At 29.6% G+C, this 22,626-nt stretch overlaps 3 protein-coding genes across 4 annotated transcripts; 1 reads left to right on the top strand and 2 right to left on the bottom strand.

Annotated features, from left to right (window-relative positions):
* Nucleotides 1–278: 278 nt before the first annotated feature.
* Nucleotides 279–3,841, bottom strand: LOC126770083 (NECAP-like protein CG9132). Its single transcript, XM_050489240.1, has 5 exons — nucleotides 3,561–3,841; nucleotides 3,289–3,494; nucleotides 2,876–3,057; nucleotides 2,461–2,642; nucleotides 279–1,760 (listed from the first exon to the last, which is right to left on the bottom strand). Exons 1-5 carry the CDS (start codon nucleotides 3,644–3,646, stop codon nucleotides 1,697–1,699), a joined length of 720 nt encoding a protein of 239 aa, XP_050345197.1. The 5' UTR covers nucleotides 3,647–3,841; the 3' UTR covers nucleotides 279–1,696.
* Nucleotides 3,842–5,014: 1,173 nt separating this feature from the next.
* On the top strand, nucleotides 5,015–18,132 carry LOC126769963 (peflin). 2 transcript variants are annotated; one of them, XM_050489005.1, is made up of 5 exons: nucleotides 5,015–5,186; nucleotides 5,266–5,291; nucleotides 15,461–15,689; nucleotides 17,051–17,194; nucleotides 17,592–18,129. In XM_050489005.1, exons 2-5 carry the CDS (start codon nucleotides 5,280–5,282, stop codon nucleotides 17,813–17,815), a joined length of 609 nt encoding a protein of 202 aa, XP_050344962.1. In that variant the 5' UTR covers nucleotides 5,015–5,186; nucleotides 5,266–5,279; the 3' UTR covers nucleotides 17,816–18,129. The 2 variants fall into 2 exon arrangements, with proteins under 2 accessions (XP_050344962.1, XP_050344961.1); XM_050489004.1 differs by lacking the exons at nucleotides 5,015–5,186; nucleotides 5,266–5,291 and adding an exon at nucleotides 8,075–8,623 and having other exon boundaries at nucleotides 17,592–18,132.
* Nucleotides 18,120–22,213, bottom strand: LOC126770035 (DNA primase small subunit). The gene is made up of 7 exons (XM_050489172.1): nucleotides 21,902–22,213; nucleotides 21,577–21,833; nucleotides 21,267–21,436; nucleotides 20,744–20,942; nucleotides 19,935–20,145; nucleotides 18,739–19,078; nucleotides 18,120–18,212 (listed from the first exon to the last, which is right to left on the bottom strand). Exons 1-7 carry the CDS (start codon nucleotides 21,902–21,904, stop codon nucleotides 18,193–18,195), a joined length of 1,200 nt encoding a protein of 399 aa, XP_050345129.1. The 5' UTR covers nucleotides 21,905–22,213; the 3' UTR covers nucleotides 18,120–18,192.
* Between the last annotated feature and the right edge of the window lie 413 nt (nucleotides 22,214–22,626).

Genomic DNA, 22,626 nt, shown 5'->3' with positions numbered 1-22,626 from the left:
CAAACGGTAGCTTTATATTTTAAAAATAAATTAAATAATAAATTCAAATGTCTACCAAGTTAAGGTTTTTTTTTTACTGATTGCATTTAATCATTACAACAGTTAGACAGAGATGGACGTAAAATTTATATTCGAGTAAAAAGTAGAAAATGTATAATTAAGGTGTGTAATATTTATATTAATATATATATATCAATATAAATATTACTATAACATTAAATATATGTATATATATTTCACGTTATAGAATTCTGTTACAGAAAATAAAAAGACGTAAATAGCTACTACTCGGATTTATTACATTTGTACATGTTTCAAACAAAATGCCAAAACAGATCTATTTTTAATACAAAAAATAACATTTGTACAACATCACACGTCTATCACTTAATAAGCTATTTACATAGAGCTTGTCTATGACATGCAGAATTTTAACAACATTGAATAACAATAAACTGTAGAGCCATTATTTTATCTATAACTACAGTATTTATCGATACATAAGAGTAACATTATATTATTAAATTGTTTCAACATGTACAGATATTTATGATAATTATTGTATTATCATTTGAAATTCAAAACTGGTATTCATTTTATTACATTAACCTAATGTTGATTAAATTAAATTACATAATCTAAAATAACGATAATCAAAATCAATGAAAGCTACCTTGAAACCTATATTGTATAGTTATAGTATTTTAAATACAGAATTGTTAATATATATTTTATGTTATTTTAATTTGTATTAAAAAATAAATTATATATCAATTTGAGCTATACATCTAAAAAAACATAATTTATATATGCTGATGTTATATATCTTCAATTGCTTTAATAAATAATGTTATAGAAATTAGGGTTTTTTTAGGTTGTATTTTAATCTTACTTGCGTGAATACGTAACACGTACGATACCCACGTATCCACGTACCATATATGCCACGCGAGTCATATCGGATATTTTTCACATAAAAGTAATCGCTTACAAAAAATACCTAAATGATGTAAATATTTAAAGTTAAGTATGAGCGCTCAGCGAAATATTCTGATCTATCTCTGTATAATGTGTACCTTTATAATAATAATTAATTATATTGTTAACAAGCTTATCACAAAAAAGGATCAGGAATGTTAGTATGTACACACTAATATGAAAAAAATATGTTGTTGTTTAATTAATTTAAATCAAGCTAGTATAGATTAATAAATTTTTCATGCATTATTATAGTCCAAATGCGCAACTCAGAACTTCTAGATACAATAAAAATATTTTAGTTTACTATAAACTGTATCCAAAACTGGACTAACTCAAATATAGAATGCTATTGTTTTTTTAATTATAATTCAAACTAATTAAATTTAAACATAATATATTAATTAAAAAGGCAGTTTCCAGCATCTTAAGTTCATATAAATACTTTAGAATGATGCTTTATGTGTTGATACATTAAAAACCTATAATATGTTTAAGCTTTATTTAACTCATGTTATAATTAAATAGCCTTTCCTTTATAATATTCATGAACTCGTTAATGGAGACAGGCAATACATATGATTTTTTTTAAACATTTAACATAATCTAATGAAGAAAACATGTGATGGATATGTCATAAATCATTTAAGTAAGTTTCATAAGTATTGTGCATTGGTTGCACTTGCTTAATATAGACATGAGTTTCACATTTTTACAATTAAAACTGCACCCAATTCTGCTGGTTTGCTGGAGTTGTAGGTTTTGCGGGCTGACTGGCAGAGCTAAAAATAAATTCACATATTTACACTGCTCTTGTTCAATGTGATAAAATTATTTCATCATAAAGTTATTATAATATCTAGCTGTATAATATTTAAATCTTATAAGATAAGTTTGTTTTGCCTAAAATGTTAAAACTATTAATCTGATTGATATACAACTTACAGTATTTTTATTTTAATGTGATATAACTTATGTCAAAAATATATATATCTTATATGGCATAACATTCGGAGTTATATGAAAAGATTACAGACAGAAGGGCTGTGCTGGCCAACACTGGTCAGACAAAATAATTGATTAAAATTTCTTATTCTATACTATAGGTAGGCAGACAAGCAAATAGGCGACCAGACGGTAAGTGGTCACCAGTGCCCATAGACAGTGGCAATGTAAGAAATTTTAACCATTGCTTACATCCCTAATGTGCCACCAACAACTTGAGAACTAAGATATTATGTCCCTTGTGCTTATAATTAAACTGGGTCACACACCCTTCAAACCAGAACACAACAATACAAAGTCAGCAGTACTTTGTGATAGAATATCTGACAAGTGTGTGGTAGGCCCCATGAGATTGCACAAAGTCCTACCATCCGTAAATCTAGAATACAATCGAAATTTCAGGTTCCAATGCAGACTGTTGACTTTATTTTTTTCTTAATTAAAATTAGCTTTAAGGAAATAAAACAAAGATAATACCTGGCTGAATTGAAATCTCCCCATTCGGTATTGGGTACAGCTGGAGCTCCAAAAGGATTTGGCACATGTTGTGGGGAAGGCGGAGGAGGCAGCTTTGATCCTCCTGGTGGTGGTGGTAGCAAACCTCCAACATTAGGAGCACCAGCTCGACGAGGTCTACTCCCTTCACTACCATCCTTCTTCTGGTAAACAAAATTATACATATAATTTATATCTCTTGTATGAAAATTTATATATTAACATAGTTTTATAAACTCATGTATATTATTTTAGCAACTGGAATGCTATTAAATATTAGTTAGGAAAAAAGGACCTTTAAAGGTAGAAGTGAAGATAGTGTAAGCTAATTTAATTCATTTTGATATGAATTTAACATATGCAAATACAATAATAGTTAAAAAAAAATTATCCTTACAGTTATTTTCATGTTTATTTTAATAGTTTCTCCTTCCTTGAAACTTAGGTCAAGCTGTTGTTGCTGTCCTTGTTCACCTTCTTGTTCTTTTCTCAGCCATTTGAAATGATCTTGGAGGGCTACATTAAGATCAAAAGAGTCCGATCTATCGCCAAAACCCAGGCCAATATAAGCACTTCTTCCTATAACATACAAATAAATTATTCTATTAAAATATATTTTAATCAAATCTAACAAAAAAAATCGAATATACTTAAAAGAAATGAAATAAAAGATCTCACCATACTATTGAATGTGTATTTTCTTATAAAAATAAGAGATAACACAATATTCAATAAATGTAATTAATCTGTACTGAACATTATAAAAAAAACAATATTATTAAAAGCAAGAAGTTATTATTTTGTACATACCATTATCATCCTGTATTCTAACAACAAAATAGCGTGAACTATCAGTAACAGATTCAAGTGCTACTCCTGGGTATTTGTCGATAGGGCATTTCGCAAACAATTCACCACTAGTTTTGTCCTCCAACTTCATTATCAACTCATCGCCTTTTGCAACAAGACGCATACGCCCCGTCCATTGCGGCTCTTGTAAGTTCCAGTCCGCTGCCCTATAAATTTGTATTTTATATATTATTCGTGATGTTAAATCATATTCAATCACAAACTTTTCTTACCTATATCCTCTATTAGTTGTTTTTGGAGGTATTTTAAAAACGAACACTTCATTTTTAACAAGTATAACGCTTTCGTAAGCTTCCATGACTTAACACTTTCAATATATATTCATATAATTACGTATTTAATGCTAATATCGAACTTATTAATAACACACTAAATTTATTTTGTGATCGAGCTTAAATATGAAAGATTTCAAAATATCAATACTTAAGTCACACAATCAACACTTGACTCAAATCTTGACGATAGAAACTATTGACAACAGAAAATGACATGACGTGTTGACGTGACGTGACGTTTTTTATAAGTTTTTTTTGATTCAATACACTTATAACTGCACTATCAAGAAATAATGACTAATTTATAAAGTTTAATGATGATATCAATTTTAAAATTAAAGCGATTAATATTAATTTACGCGTTACTGAAAGGAAATTTTTACCTTTAAAAAAAAAGTGGATACGCATGGGATATAATATAGTTACTAATATAGTAGTTATTGCGTATAATGTTCCTAAAAACAGATGTTACTACAATAACTAAAAAAAAGATTTACCCACCTATTTATTTTCATAGAAAATAGTGTTCCAATAATTGGCACACTGCTATAATTTCGATTTTCTTATGCCAATCTATATATTTTTATGGTCTTATATACTGAAGTTTAATAAGTTCCTGATAACATCGTTTATAATTTTCCATAAAAAATGAATACTAAATTAACAGACTTTTACGGGAAAAAAATTGAAAAGGTAGTACAAAAACATCGTTGTTTTTAACTTTACATAAACTTTTAATATAATATCGATTGAGAATATTTTGCTTCACTTAAACGCAGTGTTTATGTACTCTGTGCTTCACTATTTTCTTCTTGTTTTTTCTTTTTCTGGCAAAATATTCTGCCAATGTCACGTAAAAAAGAGATTCATGACACATGATCATCCCGTTTCAAATTTTGAATCATTTAATGATGATGAGTGTTAACTATGTAATATTACAGTAAATATCTAGAACAATATTATAATTATAATTAAATGGAATAACTGTGCTTGATATAACATTTAACACATTCACGCGAGTGACAAGGTAAACGGCGAGACGAATCATTAACTTGCACGTGTAAAGCTTCTCTATTTACCTCGTTTTTCGAATTCGTTCTGAATTCGCTTTTTTTGGATACTAGCCACGAACGGCGAAGTGTACTAGTAGTTTACACATTCGCTTTCTCGTTCAATTTATAGCGAACGTCCCATCAAGCACTATTAGAATTTAAACTAACTAATTTATTTATATATACTATGATCATAATTATCATTGCAATGCATAGGCAGATGTTATTTATTTCGTCAAGTTGAAGTAGCAATGTATACACGCCAATGTGTAAATGGGGCATTATGAATGGGTGATTCTTGTCATAGTCCTGTCACTTGTCAATGTCATTGGACAATGGTCACTGCGCCCATGACTTCAAAACAAGAGTTACAACTTTAAAAATCGTGGGCTAAGTTTTCAATTCTGAAAGTCGAGTCGAGTCGTTGAGTTATTGGAGCATAATAAAATAATTTTAAAGTATAAAGAATACAAATAAAAGCTATAAGTACCTATATAAACAAAATCACTTGGTAAGTTAAACTTTTCAGAAGTACATCAATTTTTCATTATTTTGCAACGTTATTTACATACGTTTCTTTTTATTTACAGATTTTTTCAATAAGATGGACTATAACGTAAGTATTAACTTTAAATGTTGATATATTTGTTGTTTGTCAAATATTTATGCTTCCGTTGGTTCTTGATCTAAGCAACTTTTCTTTTGAATCTAAAAAAAATAATATATGTTCATCAGACGCTGCTTCGTCATAAGCTTAGGAGATATCTATTAAATACTATTACTCAAGAAAAACAATAATATTTTTAATTCATACTTATACTATAACTATATAATAATAGATACGAGGTAATAAAACAAATTTAAATGAACCATACACTGGAGTTTCTTATAAAACCATACTTTATTTTACCTTTGAACATGCCACATTTAAACATTGCAATATATTTATATTTGAAAATCATATTTATCTTGAAAGTTGGTAGGCACGAGTGAATGGGATCATTTTTTTTATTAAACTTTCACTAATTATTATTACCTTATAATTACAGACATCACAAAGTTATTTAAACATTTGGTTTAAAGTTGCTTCTTGCTAAAGTTTGTACAGTATATATATCTAAGAACACAATCATTATTACTGTTAATTAAATAAAAGCCTGAGTATATTTAATATTGAATTGAATAGTTACAGCATACTAATATACTGTAACAATATTATAACTGACAGAATGACAACTTTCTGAACTCATCATTATTGCCACTTATATTGAAGAAGTATTTCTTTAATTTTTTTAAGCCTCTTGAATTTTATAATTTTTTCCACAAAAAATCTTATCTTAATATGAGTATTATTATTAATTATATTTTGTAGCCCTATTTAGACATCAGATTGTTCTAAATGCTTTATAGTACCGCGGGGTTGTAAACATGATTGAACATTGTCTTAAAAAATTTCAAGTGTCTTAAATGAATTGAAAATCTTAATTACATTCTTATTCACTATTTAAGCAATTGACATTTATACAAAAAAAAAATTTATGCTTTATGACTTATTTATAAACTTTATTGCTGCCTGCTTCAATCTGCATGGTTTATAATATTTTACTTACCGCTATTTTTTAGATTACATAATATTTTTTTTCAATAAAAGCTTAACAATAAAGTTATTCTACATAATAAGAAATTTTGTTATCTTTGGTGCATTTAATTGGCTATAAGGATAACAACATATGGAAGTGTTTCTTTATTAGTTAAACTCGTTTTTGATTAAGTTAAAAATAAAAATAAAAACCTTGTACATAATAGTACCTATTAATAAAATAAATGTTTATATCGTAATACAAATAACTTTGTTTGTGTGATTCATGCCAGTAAAGTTCCTAGAGTGTATATTGTCAGACTTAAATAATCATCGTCATATTTTCCATCCAATTTGCACAAAACCATAAAAAATTAACATCTATCCAAATGATTCAATCCGTCCATTGGTGAAAACCGCACGAAAATTCGTTCGGAAGTTTTTGAGTTAATCATGTTTAGACTGACAGACACACGAAGGGACTTTTTTATAAAATATGATAATGTTGTAGCACAAAACACAACTATTTCTCTAAATTTAAGTTTACCTTCCAATACATTACCATTAAATCAACAATTTAGCCAACCTCTGCCATACTTTTGGTAGTACATAATATAATTATCACAATTGCGGAATTTTGGGAAAATTCGAGATGACCCAGTGGTAAGAACGCGTGAATCTTAACCGATGATCGTGGGTTCAAACCCGGGCAAGCGCCATTAAATTTTATTTGTGTTTATAATTCATCGCGGACTTGCTGGTGAAGGAAAACATCGTGAGGAAACCTGCATGTGTCTAATTTCACTGAAATTCTGCCACATGTGTATTCCACCAACCCGCATTGGAGCAGCGTGGTGGAATAAGCTCCAAACCTTCTCCTCAAAAAGAGGTGCGGAGGCCTTTAGCCCAGCAGTGGGACATTCACAGGCTGTTACGGTAATAATAATCAAACTAAAGTCTCCCAAATTAAGATTTTCTCATTTTTATTTTTTAAGAACACGTACAAAATGCTGAAATAATTATATTTTACCTTTTTTAATTAATGACAAATAAAACATCAAACGAATCAAGCTTGATGTATAATTAATAAAGTTTCTGTTGTCATTTCATTCTTTCAGTCATTTCGTAGAAATATATTTTTACGATTTTTTTCTTTTATTAAATTCGGTATAGACCGAATGTTTAATAAAAGACAGTGAGACCGTGTATTGTGAACCGCGATTGAGTTGAGATTGAGACAGATATTTTGTCAATGCGTGCATCTAATGTTGCTTCGGTAACTGCATTCCCTGTTTTGAGTGATAAATTATTTTAAGGACCTTGATAAAACGGGTTACGCGATGAGGTACAAAAAATTTGGTAACTGTGTCTGTGTCTAAAACATTTGTAATGTAATGCGTTCTCTTTCTTGTGTGAGTGAGAAAGGAATCGTCATTGAGTCTATTCGTTTCTCTATCTACGATTTACTCATACTATAGAGTATGGACTATACTGAACTCATAGACATAGCATTTAATTTTTGAAATAAACGCTTAGCTAATAAAGTATCGACCTATATTGAATTATTGATATTAAACTCAATTTTGAAGTTGAAGAATTAAAAAAAAAATTTCGACGTAATGTACTATGCGTAAGATCTGAACAGTTATATTCATTCAGATTAATAAACGACAAACTGTATTTTATATTTTAAATTAAAGACCAAAAGTAAATAATTAATTTTTAGTTCTAATTTAGTATAAAAAACTAAACTGTAAAACGAGCAAAGTGACAAGTAGTCAAGGCAGAAACGGTCTACCAATGAATTGTTCGGGATCAAACTAAAGATTGATTAAAGAAAATGGCGGTCGAGTCTATATCAGTAAATAATATGCGAAGTTGTATTTATATTTCGTGTTTTTCATGAATGACAAAATGTAGTGATTCAAAAAAGTGAGATTAAGTGAACTGGAACTCATTTCGAACATTCAATGTGTGTTTTTGGCGACCAGAATTATGTAAGAATAAAGAGGCAAAACGTTCATGTTAAACGACCAAAGCATCTAAACAAATGAGTCAAAATGGGAAACTCCTGGTTGTTTACGATTGTTACGATCATGATTTTGATACGAATATCGATGCAGAATGAAAATAATGAATGCCCAAAAAAATGTGACTGCTTAGAACAGTATGTGGATTGTTCAAAAAAAAATTTGGTGTCAGTGCCAAGAATTCCAAAGTGGGTGGAACAATTAGACTTAAGTTACAATAAATTGAGTAAAGACGTTACCGAAGGCTTTGAGGAATTATTATCGTTAAAAATATTAAAATTAGATAAAAACACTCTGTTACATATTCCTACCTTTTTTCATCCTAACCAAATACAAGAAGTAAGTCTGAATAGAAATAGTATTAGTTCTATCGACAGAGATCATTTTCCAGTAAACAGTTCAATCAAGACATTAAGCTTAAACAGTAACCACATTAAATTGATCCAAGAAGGCGCTCTTAATAATTTAACTAATTTGACGACATTAAAATTGAATAGAAATGAACTTGTTTCTTTGCCTAACCATTTGTTTATGCATCAATCTAATTTAAGAGTCTTAGAACTTAATCATAATAGACTTCATGTTATCAGTGGACTTCTTTTCCAAGGATTATCAAGTTTGACTATTCTCAAGATTAAATACAATAACATTGAAAACATTTTGGATGGAGCATTTTTTGGTTTTAAGTCTGTTAACTTATTGCAATTGGATCATAATAGAATCAAAAGTATATCTAAAGGGTGGATGTATGGCTTGGAGTCATTGACTACATTATCACTGTCCAATAATTTAATATCACAAATTGATTTTGGCAGTTGGGAATTATGCACAAATTTAGAAACCTTAGATTTGTCTCACAACTATTTAATAGAGGTAGAAGGGCGTACTTTTCAGCATTTAACTAATCTACACATTCTTAATTTGAGCAATAACAATATATCTGCTATTTCACAAGAAGCTTTCAGTCACATGGTTGAGTTGCAAACATTGTTTTTAAATAACAATAAAATATCATGGACAGTTGAAGATATGTCTGGACCATTTTCAAAGCTGCAAAATCTTATAATTTTTAACTTATCAACAAATCACATAAAATCAATTAATTCACGGGCTTTTGAAGGCTTATCAAGTGTGGTTGAATTGGATTTAAGATCTAATAACATCACCTCGATACAGCAACATGCTTTTGATTCAATGTCTAAAATAAGAAAAGTATATTTGAACTCCACATCATTACTTTGTGATTGCAACTTACTGTGGATGGTGAAATGGATAAGAGACAAAGTTGAACACAAGTTTGTGACAGCTACATGTGCTTATCCTGCTGAAGTTAGAGGTGTATCCATTGTGAGGCTTAAGGAAGATAATTGTGGGGACTCTCCTAAACCGAAAATTATTGAGCATCCGAAATCCCATTTAGCAATTAAAAGCAGATCTGCCAATTTAGTCTGCTCCGCTACATCAAATCCCTTTAGTAATATGACATTCTTGTGGAGAAAAAATAATGGCAATGTCAGCAATCCAGCAGTGTATGAAAATATTACCCTATCTGAAAATGGCAAGCCCCATGCAACTTCTGTTCTGGTTATACCAGATGTATCCCATTCAGATTCGGGTAAATATCAATGTGTGGTCAGCAATAAATTTGGAACAACATACTCATCAAAAGCTAAGGTAAATATTGTAACATTTCCTCGTTTTATCAAAACACCAACGAATGTTACAGTCAAAACAGGTGAAACAGTTACTCTCAACTGTGCTGCGACTGGTGATCCGCCACCAGAGATTTCATGGAAAAAAGATGGTGGAAATGATTTTCCAGCAGCAAGAGAGAGGCGAATGAATGTAATGCCAACTGATCATCTATTCTTTATTGTTAATGCTAAAACCACTGATATGGGAATTTATAGCTGTGCGGCCAAAAATCCAGCAGGTACTATTATAGCCAATGCTACTTTGACAGTGCTGCAAGAACCATCTTTTATCAGAGTCATGGAAAACAAAGAAGTAATCACTGGTGAATCCGTTGTATTACAATGTATGATAACAGGTTCACCAAAGCCAGTTCTAAAATGGTTAAAGAATGGAACTCCTATAGTACCTACAGAACGCTATTTCTTTACTGCTGATGATCAGCTACTCGTCATTATTGGGGCTGAAGCCAATGATGCTGGTCAATATGAATGTGAAATAACAAATGAACTAGGTACGAAAAAGGATATGATTGAGTTAAAAGTACTACCTCCAGTAGCCATAATGGTGAAAGAAGAGGATATGACAGGTATAATAATAATAACTGTTGTGTGTTGTGCTGTAGGAACTTCTATCATATGGGTAGTAATCATTTATCACACTCGACGACGCATGGCAGGTGCAGCAGTGCATATGTATCCGTCAGAAAGTGTAAAAATGACAAAAGTAGTTCACAGTGATAGTGATTCACCGCAAATGTTTCCGGACAATATGTCAGAGCATTCTTCATGCAAAGACAGCGGGACAGGTGATTCTGCAAAGCAAACTAGCTTTGATGGTGTGCCCTCGGACAGAAGTGAGCAAGTGCATTTTGAAGCAGCAGTTTGTCAAAACTATTCACCAGTGCCAGAAGCACACAAGCTTCTACCATCATCTTTTAAACCGTCTATACAAGTTTGTGTGAATACATGTGTTACACCTGCTACTTATAGTTTCTCTAGTCACAGTGGTAATATTTAAGTCTATAAAGTCTTATACTTGTTAAGGATAAAATTTTATTATCAGGTGCATTTCACTAGCTACACAAGGTAATTGCAAAAATACCACATACATGAATGTATTTGTTCAATGCAAAAAAAAATGATTACGAAACAGTTGAGTTCTTAGTTAGTGAAGGAGCATTGTTTTAGGCATTTTAATCTTAATGGCTTAGTACAAAATATAACAAACTTGCCAGTATTGGTTTGATGTAAAAGACTGAATGTCATTTATATGTATGTATGAACATTGTTATTTTCTAATATGTGTAGGCAATAATATTAAATAAAAAAATAAATACAAATAAATATTCCTTAATTTATATTTAATATACATTGTGATTTAATGAATAACTTTATATTAATTATTATAATGAGATTCTGTGTACTCTAACAAGTCAGTTTCTTATAATCCCTTTAAAATAAAATGGGAAAATACTATCTATTTAATCATAATTATTTATAAATTAACCTGGTATGGATTACTAGTAACTTTAAAACAATAATTTATAGACTTCCTATGTGGTAAGAAATATTAGCTACATAATATGTCTAGGGCCTAATTTTTAGCGTTATTATGTTGCATAGGTAGAGTGAGATTAGAAGTTATGGGCACAAAGTTGATTCTGATTTTAGCAAATTGGCTAAGAGCTATTGGCTAATATTACCCAAACAGAATGTTTCATGTCAAATGAAAAACATAGACTAAAGCATATATAATTTTATAATATATATATTTATAAATAGATAAACAAATACCTCTAATTAAATAGTGTTTCCCACCAACCTCAAATTATAGCCTAGTACACTAAAAACTATGGTAGACTTAGACTATATTCCTACTAAATTTATAAGAATTTGTTTATAAATTTGATTTAATATTTGTTCCATCTCAACGTCTTAATATTATATGTCATTACAGAACATAGATATCTACTCAATATTCTTGACCTATGTAATTATAGTAATATGTAAATAGGTAAAATAAGAATGATTAATAAAATATTCTTTCGTTTAAGTAGCCAGTGTTGTAAATTTTTTTTTCTAAAAGTTATTATTAAACTAATATTTAATTTGACTATTTGTAACAACTGAAATATTGGTAATTCCTCTTTCAATTTTGTCAATAATTTTAAGATCTCAATATTTTAAACTAAACAGTGTTATTGTATATGTATAATTTAAATTAAACTCCAATCCACCATCCAAATTTGATCTATAATTTTCAATAACTAAAGTTTGATTTGTTATGTAACAAAGAATTTTTTAGTGTGATAGATTTTATAAATAATAAGAAATGGTAATTTTAATGTATAACTAACAATATGCTTTGTGAGCTAATTTTTAAAATTAACAATAGGTTCACATACTTCAATAGCTTATATTTGAAATATTTCAGATATATACAGGAATCTTATAATCATATAGACTGGATTGTGCCTACATAATTACAGCTTTCAGTAATTTATTATAAACATTGGTAGCTTTCTGAATACATTTTTTGTAGTAGAATTTAATTTATTACTAAATAAATAAAAAATAGGTTACAATTATTGTTAGTTAAACTTAATATTCTTACGGAAATAAATAAACAACTACTCAAAGTGTAATATATAATATGTTATATACATGTTATATATATAAGTAGTTCGCAGTTCAATATATTCTATAGAAAGCCTAATCTGTGTTGTGACGCTAATTTTAAAATTTAAAGACTTGTTAACATTTTCTAACTATATGGTTTCTATTTTAATGTAAGTGCTAAACTAACATTAAAATAGAAACCATATACGAAATACATGTAATACAGTTAAATAATCCTGGACAAGCAAATATAACTTGCTAAAATTAAGTATAAAGTTTTATGTTAATACTTACTTCTTGCTTTAATTCTTATTTTGGCATCTTTTACAACTGTTCTATTGTTTTTATGCTACGATGTATATAAGGTAATCACTATTTATACTTTATAGAATAAATTCGTTTTAAAGAAATTACTTTAATGTTTTTTTTCTTTACATTACTACTTAAGCCTTATATAAAAAGGCTTTATTTTACTTAATAAGGATCTCAGTTTGAAGAAAACCCAAGTTTTTTTTGTCATTATCAGACAGATGAAAATGATCTGTCTACTTTTTTATATTTTTTAAAAAGCAGTTTAATAATATACATTTAATAATACACATTACTATCAGCGATAGATTATTTGATACATATTAAGCTTTACAAGCAGTTTCACCTGCGGTATTACTTGAAAAAATCACTAAGAGCAGACTTATAATATTTCAGTACATACAACATTTTTTGTTTTATTTTCGTGGGATATTAGTATTTATTCAGTTTTTGCCGCATCCGGATACGGTAACATACAATTGGAATCATACATGAGAAAAACATAATTCCCTTAAATCTATTTCGTCATACTTGAAAGTATTTCCCTGTGCTTTATTTATTGTGACTGCAAACGATACCTTCACAGACAATTGTGTCCTTTTAAAACTAAAACGTAAATCTGTTTTTTTTTTAATAACAATTTATTATCAACTAACCGACTAACTGGTTGATTTTCGCCAAGATAATCAGAATTGCTTTATACTGGTGGTAGGGCTTTGTGCAAGCTCGTCTAGGTAGGTACCACCCACTCATCAGATATTCTACCGCGAAACGGCAGTACTTGGTATTGTTGTGTTCCGGTTTGAAGGGTTAGTGAGCCAGTGTAAATACGTCCCAAGGTTGGTGGCACATTGGCCGTGTACGCGTTGGTTAACATTTCTTACAATGCCAATGTCTATGGGCGTTGGTGACCACTTGATGGTAAGTGGGCCATATTCTATAAAAAGAAAAATGCGATTCAAAGGAGAAATGTTGCTAGCATTTTTGCCACCATTGCACGCAGTTACGATTTGTACTATTTTTAATTTTTATTTGTTTATATTTAAGGCTTTACTTCACTTGTCAAGCCAACTAAGTATAAATTTAATAAAACTATGAAAAAAAGATATGCGGCAATGAAACGAAATATCCACCTAACCTAGAAATTTTAACTTACAAAGTTATTTATAAACCGAAAATAAATTCGTACCTACGTATGTATAAATATTTTCAAACAACCTACTCAACTACCCGTTGTAATAATATGTCAAAACTATAAAATGTACTAAAAACAGACAGTTTTTATTTATATTTTATGGTTTTATCTTGATATCTTTCATAAGAATTAATATTTTATAAAAACTGCAAATAATGCATTATTTTAAACATAAAACAAATTTTATTACTAATACAAAAGATTATAGTCAACCTTAAAAGATAGACATATCTACGCATAGGCGATACGGATATATATGTATAGATTGAGTTAATCGACATACCCCAGCATAAGCTGAACCCTATTTAATACGATTGATCATATAGATCTGAGTTCAACTTACATTGGAAAAACAGTTATTTTATAATATTTGTATCGAATAAATGTTCGACATGATTCTTTAAATTGACATAACTTTATTATTTATAAACCGATTTAAATAAAACAAACATTCAATTTTAAGTGAAGTTAGCCACAATAGATTTGTGAAAACCGCACTCAAATATGTCAAGCCGTTTCTAAGATTAGCGCACAGACAAAAATTCTAACAATCATTCTTTTGCGTTAATAAAGGCCCCCGATAATAGTTTTGCTCATATATCTTCCATGTACAGACAGCGATCAGTTACAAGCTTATATGTATAGATAACTTACTTTTGAGAATAAAATGTTCGCCTTCTGGCTGTTTAAAATAATAATAATATATAATCCCACCGAGTTTTCGCCGGTTTCACTTTATGAATTTGGGTCTGGATCAATAAGCAAGTTTATTGTTTCTCAAAATGTAATAAGCATTAACTATGAATGAAAATTACGGTATATTGGTTTTACGTTAAGTTACGATCGTTCGATAGAATATATATTATTATATAGGCGTCATATATATATTTTTAAGATTAGAACTTCTTAGTGGATATAAATTTCGACAGTGAAATTAACATCTGTGATTTGTTTTTATTTATGAGTTACGAAACTCATTTATATAAACGTAAACTTTACCGTGTTAATAGGTATAGCTCTTGATCTGGTAGTTTAAGCCTAGATCATATAATAAGTCATACAAGTTTTTATTAAAAGAATATAGTCGACTAAAAATGGTAGTTCCATGGGGGTCAATTTTAGATTGTAGTTATTTTCTTACTTTACTTAATGTTAAACAACACAACATGATATTGTGTTCTGATTTGAAGAGTTAGTAAGCTTAGTGTCCAAAATTCGAGTGGTTCGTATTAATAAGTATTAAGTAATGGTTAACATTTTTTTTAGCAATTATATTAGATTTTTTTACAAACTAAACTGCAATTACAACAAATTAATAAATAGTACTTTAAAATCTTGTTGTTTTCGTTTCCTTTTCAGTCAGGATACAATCAACCAGCCTATGGCGGTCAAGCTGGTCATCTGGAAATAGGCCATGGACCATACCCATCTATAGGAGCGGGAGGAACAATATCACCTCAAGTTCAACAATGGTTCCGCGCTGTGGACAAAGACCAATCCGGCTTTATTACAGCATTGGAATTAAAATCTGCTTTAGTAAATGCCCAAGGACAAACTTTCTCGGACACTGCATGTAACTTAATGATTGGTAAGATATCATTTGACAATTTTAATTAATTTAAAGATTAAATAGGTATAATGACAGTGTTAAAATGTATACCAAATTTGCATTCTAAATTATTTCCTCTAGAGGGCGCGATTTTGAATTTAGTATTGAATAGGTATCTTATTTCTGAAATTATGATTATGAAGATATGCGGGAGCGTAGCCTGTTAAAATCATATTCATTTTTTGTTGGCGTGAAACGTCTTTCATTTCGGTCAGCGTACAGAATAGCCCTTCTGTATGAACAAACTCGAAACTCACCGCAGAAAACGGTCGTGAAACGTTAGAAATAATATGCGACATTGACCATAATGTTTATAATATTACAAGAATACACGCATCAAAATAGTATATCACCATAAGTCGGTTTTCAACATTTCACGCGTAAGTAATGCAGTGATTTCTTAAAAAATAGCAGTAGGGGCTTTTAACCAAATGTAATGAAATATGTTACCACCAGACTGCTTATTACTCCGAAAGTACAGCTTACCATCATTATTTGGAGGATAGAAACCATTACTCGGTAGTGCATCTGTCGCTGGCGTAAATTATTCTGTAATCGCACGCAGCACGACGCATTCGGAACTAAATTTAACATTGCGCGCTGTGTTTATTTAGTTGTTGCTCAGCAGTACATTGTGGGTGTGACAGAATAAACTCATACTTGTGTTCAACGAGACTAGTCCAGCGACATCCAGCAGGAGCCAGGCTACTCCCGACAGTAACAGTTCATAGCCACAGTTAGAGCAGACGAAAGCCCATTTTAAGTCCGTTTTTATCAGGCACGAGTTTGGATACAAGTGAGATTTATAATCAGCAACTACAGTCGTGTCGCGATCTCTTAAAAAAGAGTGCCAGGAGAGTTAAGCGAACTTTTCACTCATTGTCAAACTATAAAAAGAAGAGATTAAGAATCTAGTTTAAGTAAAGTTAACTTTAGCTCATGTTTAAATAAAATATTTAAATTATTTTACTCGTGTAGGTATATGTATTTCTTTTATTATATCTATATCAGAGCCTCTACAGTGGAGTACAAGTGCACATACTTGTAGTGTATATTACACTCTCTACCACTTAAAAGACGTTTCACGTTATCCACTGTGGCTACGTCGCTGATACAGCCTACCCGATGTTTTTTGAAAAATATTGCTATATGTATATAGCTAGTTCAATCGACGAACACGCTCTCTACGAATAATTGTATAATATATAAATATTGCACATTTGCACTGTAGCAATTAGAAAAAAAGATCGGAACGCGTCATCGTGGATATATTAAACAATTAAAACAATTTAATTCTTATTTAATTTTGTTAAAAATATAAATTGTTATATTTTTTTTAGGTATGTTTGATAAAGATCGTTCAGGTCACATCAATTTAGAAGAATTTGACAAACTATATACTTATATTAATCAGTGGCTTGCGGTATTTAAAACCTATGACTCGGACCAATCTGGACACATTGACGAACCTGAGTTATCTAAAGGTTTGCTTATTATGCATTTATTTTCAAATATATTCCCGGCTGCATATTCAGTACATAATTTTAAATTAAATAATACAATAAATGAATAAGAGAAGGGCACAATTTGAGAAATTGACTTCTGGGTGGAACTAACGATAAAATGTAGTATTTTTCTAATGATTGATTCTTAAAGGACAAAAAAATAAACGAGGTTATTTATATCGTAACTGAATATAATTTCAGCTCACTTTAACGACAAAATTAGTTTCAATTAAATTTTAAATGACTACTACATTCCTTGTTTAATGTATTTTTACAGTTTTAATTTGTTCTTTTCAAAAATAATATAGCATATAAAACTTATAAAAGTAAATAGAAAAAAATATATATTCTGTATTCAATGATGTTTTTTTTTCAGCTTTGACGCAAATGGGATTTCGATTTTCCCCAGAGTTTATTAACTTTTTAATCAAAAGATGCGATCCTAAAGAGGGAAAAATATCAGTGGACAATTTCATAGTTCTCTGTGTCCAAGTACAACGTTTCACTGAAGCATTTCGAGTAAGAGATACTCAACAGAATGGAACAGTAACAATTGGATTTGAAGATTTCCTTAATATTGCACTCAGCTGCTCCATATAAGTAAGGATTTACAAGCTAAGCAAGCTTCTGTGAGATATTCCAATATGCTATGGATACCTGAAGAACATACTTCATACTTTTAAAGCTATTTGAATACATCCAATTATTTTGTTTGTTTTTACACCTGCAAACCTTCTCCTCAAAAGGGAGGCCTTAGCCCAGCAGTGGGACATTAACAGACTGTTACACCTGCAAAAACCTTACTACATACAATGAATAAATAAAAAAAAAAGAATGCACTGTTTTTTTAGATCTGCTTTGACATACACAGAAATACCACAAGGTGTGAAATAATTAAGTAATGTTTACACAAAATATTTTTAATAAAAAATTATTTACAATATGAATGGGTTTTATTTTCGAGTCTTATTTCTTGTTTAGAATTCCAAAGAAGAGTCTGAAACAAAAAAAAAACATAGTAAAACTACTGACCAATGTCTATTACTGACTAATGCATAGATATAATTTTGTTTAAGCAGTAATGACTTCTGTTTTTAGGGCTCTGGATCCCTTAAGCTCCTTAGATGGATTTGGAAGGTGTGCATCAAATTGACTATGTGATAGATCAGTATTAAAATATTACCAGGGTTCAGTAGCTATTTAGTGTTATTTAATACCTTTGTTTAAATAATTGGTACCTATGTCATTATCAAAGAAATTTTTATTTAAAAATGGCCAGTTATACTGACATCAAGATAACCTGCCATTTATGATTTCCGCATAAGGGCTCCGTATTGTCCGTTTATCTTTATACAATCATTCAGTTCTTATTTGTTACTTAAACATACATTTTTAATTAGATCTTAGTAATCTAAAGGCAAAAATAAAGATTGTTTTAGTTCAAAGGCCCATTTAACACAAGAACACAAGTTGTGGAAAGCTAAAGTCTGTTAAAACAAATTAAAAATTAGAAATTTACTAACTTGCTTCTGTTTTCCTCCTTACTGCCTCTGCTTTCTCTAGTGAAAAAACTAATTCTTGAAAATTTTTAACAGCAGTTCTCATATTTGTTTGATGTTGTACATTATCTGAAGAGCTATCATCCAGAAGAGTGTAAATTGTTGGTATTTCATCCAATTTTATGTCTTTAGCATTATCCGGCTTAAACACTACAGATACTTTTCCTGTTTTTGGATGAATACTGAATGGTGATTTTAATAAATGATTGAAACCCTTTGTGACATTTACATCCAGTCGGGGGTAACAATATTGGATTTTTATTTCTTCTATTAAATACTTCATTTTTCGCATTCCATGTATATTCTACAAAAAAAAAACAGAACAACAAGATGTAAAAATTTAGTTTTTTAAATAGCCCATACAATATTTGTTCATTAATTAACTATTATTATATAAATAGTTTGATTACACAACTTTTAGGCAAGAACAGCTCATGTCGGTCAGAATATAAGGGACCAGAAGCCGTCTAGACAACAGAAAGTCAAGTTTAAATATTTTGTTTCTTCGCTCCGGTGGATGAGGAGCTAAATAGAGCTACCAAACGAGTTACGAGCTTGCATACTAGAGTGATGGACAAGTTTATCAGTCTGTTAAATTGTCTTGTAAAACAGATATTGTAACACACAAGGATGGTAATGGAGTCATTCCATTCTATTCTACCAGAACAATATGCCCGTTTCCACCTGTGTATAGTTTTACACATTGAAAATAAGTATTATGTGCCACAAAATATTAGGTTGCTAAAACTTAGAAAATGTTAATTCTGCTAATTTAACAGTGCTAATAATTTAACACTACTAGAATTTACTCCATCTATGTGGAAAGAGTTTGTGCAAACCCAACTAGTTAGGTACCACCCACTCATCACAGATTCTACCACCAAACAGTAGTGTTATTGTATTCTGGACTGAAGAATGCATGAGCCCGTGTAACTACAGGCATCTTAAATCCCAAGGTTAGTGGCACATAGAGGATGTAAGGAATGATTAATATGTCTTATACCCCAATGTATGGGTTGTGCTGGCTACTTACTTACCAACAAGTGGCCCATCTTCTGTCCACCTATATATAAATAGTATATCATAAGTGGCCCATACCAGTAGTGTGTATGTTGGTTAGTACTATATTATTAAATATTTTTTTTATTTATTTTGCTTACCTCTTTGCAAAATTGATTGTAATTATCAACAAAACATCTCCATCTATCAACAGAAGATGTTGGCATTCTTTCTAAATTATCTTGGACCTGTTTTCTGAGTGTTTCATCAGGTATCATCTTTAAGAAACTTTTTAATCTATCTGATGTAGACAAAAATTCTTGATCTTGAAGTATGTCATTGTAGTATTTATCTATTATAATTAAAGCTCTCCTGAAAGTAACCATTTCTTATTGTTTTATTTTAAATTTAAATTTATTATTTCCAGTTTATGTTGGTAGCAAATTAATTTAATTAATTAAGTAACTAAACTGTATAAAAGCTCAATATCTTGTGAAACTTATTTCCAAATAAGATGTAAGTTTTGCAGAAATATAGTGAATATAAAACATAACAGAATTCTATATTGTGATAAAATGATTAACATCCTTAAACACATTTACTGCTATCTCAATTTAATTGTCTTTTAGCATTGCCACCTGCTAAGCAGATTATCAACAATGTAAGGTGAAATTCATGGACCTGCCAAGCGAGTCAACTTTCCTGTATAAGGATAAAATTGCATATTATATTGTTTTTTGCTTGTTTAAACCTTGCCTTTAGAAATTCTTCCTGAATTAAAAAAAAAATTATTTTTAATAACATTTATAGCCATTGATTGAGCTCCTGATCTTAAAACATAAACAAATATTAAGTACTTAATCTATTTAATTATTAATAATATAGATATTTTTTTTAAATAAAATTTAAATTAACTTGCCTGGCTGAGTTAATAGTAGTTATAAATAACAGTTTTTAAATAATACCAAACCTTATACTAGAATGTAAGTTGTCACTTCCCAAATGAACTTTTTTGCTCTGATTTTCACCGCCCATAATAAGACAGAGGTAATCTGCTACAGCAGCTCGTCCTGGACTGTCTAATGTCCTCGCCTCATAATCTGATATCCAGCAATGTATTCCACGTCTTCCAGAAAAAACCCAGAGAATAGATTGAAAACCAAAATCATCTGGAAATTGAGAAATATACTTATCTTTTCTAGAATTACATTAATAAAGTTAATAATATATTTCTTTAAAATAAAAAATTAGACCTACATACCACTTTAGCACATACACAATTGTGTTTTTTCTATATAACAAAAACAGTATAAAAGTTGTTTATGTTCATGTTCTTGTAATGCAATAGTTTGTTTTTTTTTATTTGTCTACTTACATTTATATTATAAAACGAAATAAGCAATAGATTTTCAAACACATTTAGTAATTTGTATACAATAGTATAAATGATACAATATTGGATGTTTAACATATTTTAACAATGTAGTAAATACCTTTCAAAGCTGCATTAATGATTTCACATGCCACTACCATGAATTTCCAGCATTTATCACAAACTTTAGCTTCTTGGCAACAAGTTCGAACTTCATCATAATCTGTAAGGTCAATGTCAAATACCAACTCTCTGGCCAAAACAACTGCATCGTGACGACCAACAGAAGGTCTGGAATATAATAACATTAATATGAGAACTTCGTTATGGATTCAATTAGATTTATTTTAATTTATCCTCTAAAACAATACATAATTGAGACAAAAAAATAGAAGGTCTTTGAGTAGAAATAGTTTGTAGGATAAACTTACTTCGTATTATAAACTGCACCAATATCAAGTTTGTGTGGACATTTTTTTTGTAATAAAGTTAAAAATTCTTTTTGATTATTTATAGATAGATATCTCAAGTATACATCGTCAGCTAAAGTGAAAGATAATTCTCTATTTGAAAGTGGCTGGGGACTGTTCCCACACGAAAGCCACCTGCAAAACAAATTTTGGGGAAACAGTCTAGTGTAGTACACAGGCAACATATCGGGTAACACATTTTCATCATATTGGCCGACCTGGAAGGAAATGCTTTTAAAAACAATGTATTATATGATATCTATTCAGATAATGCCAAAGTTATTACCATTTTTATATTTTCTAGATTTCTCGTTCAATTTGTTAGCTTTGCTACTTTAAATATTTTGGCGCCTATTTGCTTTCAGAAATATAGATAATTCAAAATTAATAGATATAAAATAAAACAGATCATAGTAAACTATTAACTATGTAGGCTACATCCCTACTATCAATTTATTATCTTTAAAATTACTTTCTAACTTTAAAAATGATCTGTTCACAACAGGTAACTATTGTTTGTTATATTTATAGCAAAATTACCGTGCAATAAAATATTACGTCTAATAATTGTAATACGATATTCTTTATTTTCATTAGTAGATGAACACTAGAAAAATATATGTTTATATAGTCAAACAATAATATATATCAAATGTATAAGTTTACTCAAATATGTGATTTGTTGTTTATTTTAAAAGAACTGTACATTTTAAGCATTCATGAATTATCATATAGTTAATACAAAAACTGTGTTGACACTTAATTTTAGAGGGTATTCAAAATTGTTTTGTTGTATGTACCCTACATTAGATACCAATTAAATGAAAAAAATCTAACATTACAATAATATTTATTAAGTAATTAATAAAATATGGAAGTAACATTAAAAAATGCATTTTATCTTAGCATAAAATATTCAGTTCGTGAGTATATTTTTAATTGTATTGTACATAACACTATCAATTCAAGATTTTGAATAAATGTATAAAAGATCTAATAAATTAAATTAGA

The sequence above is a fragment of the Nymphalis io genome, chromosome 8, assembly GCF_905147045.1.
Source record: "Nymphalis io chromosome 8, ilAglIoxx1.1, whole genome shotgun sequence".
NCBI lineage: Eukaryota > Metazoa > Arthropoda > Insecta > Lepidoptera > Nymphalidae > Nymphalis > Nymphalis io.
This window is presented reverse-complemented; position numbering and strand designations above follow the sequence as displayed.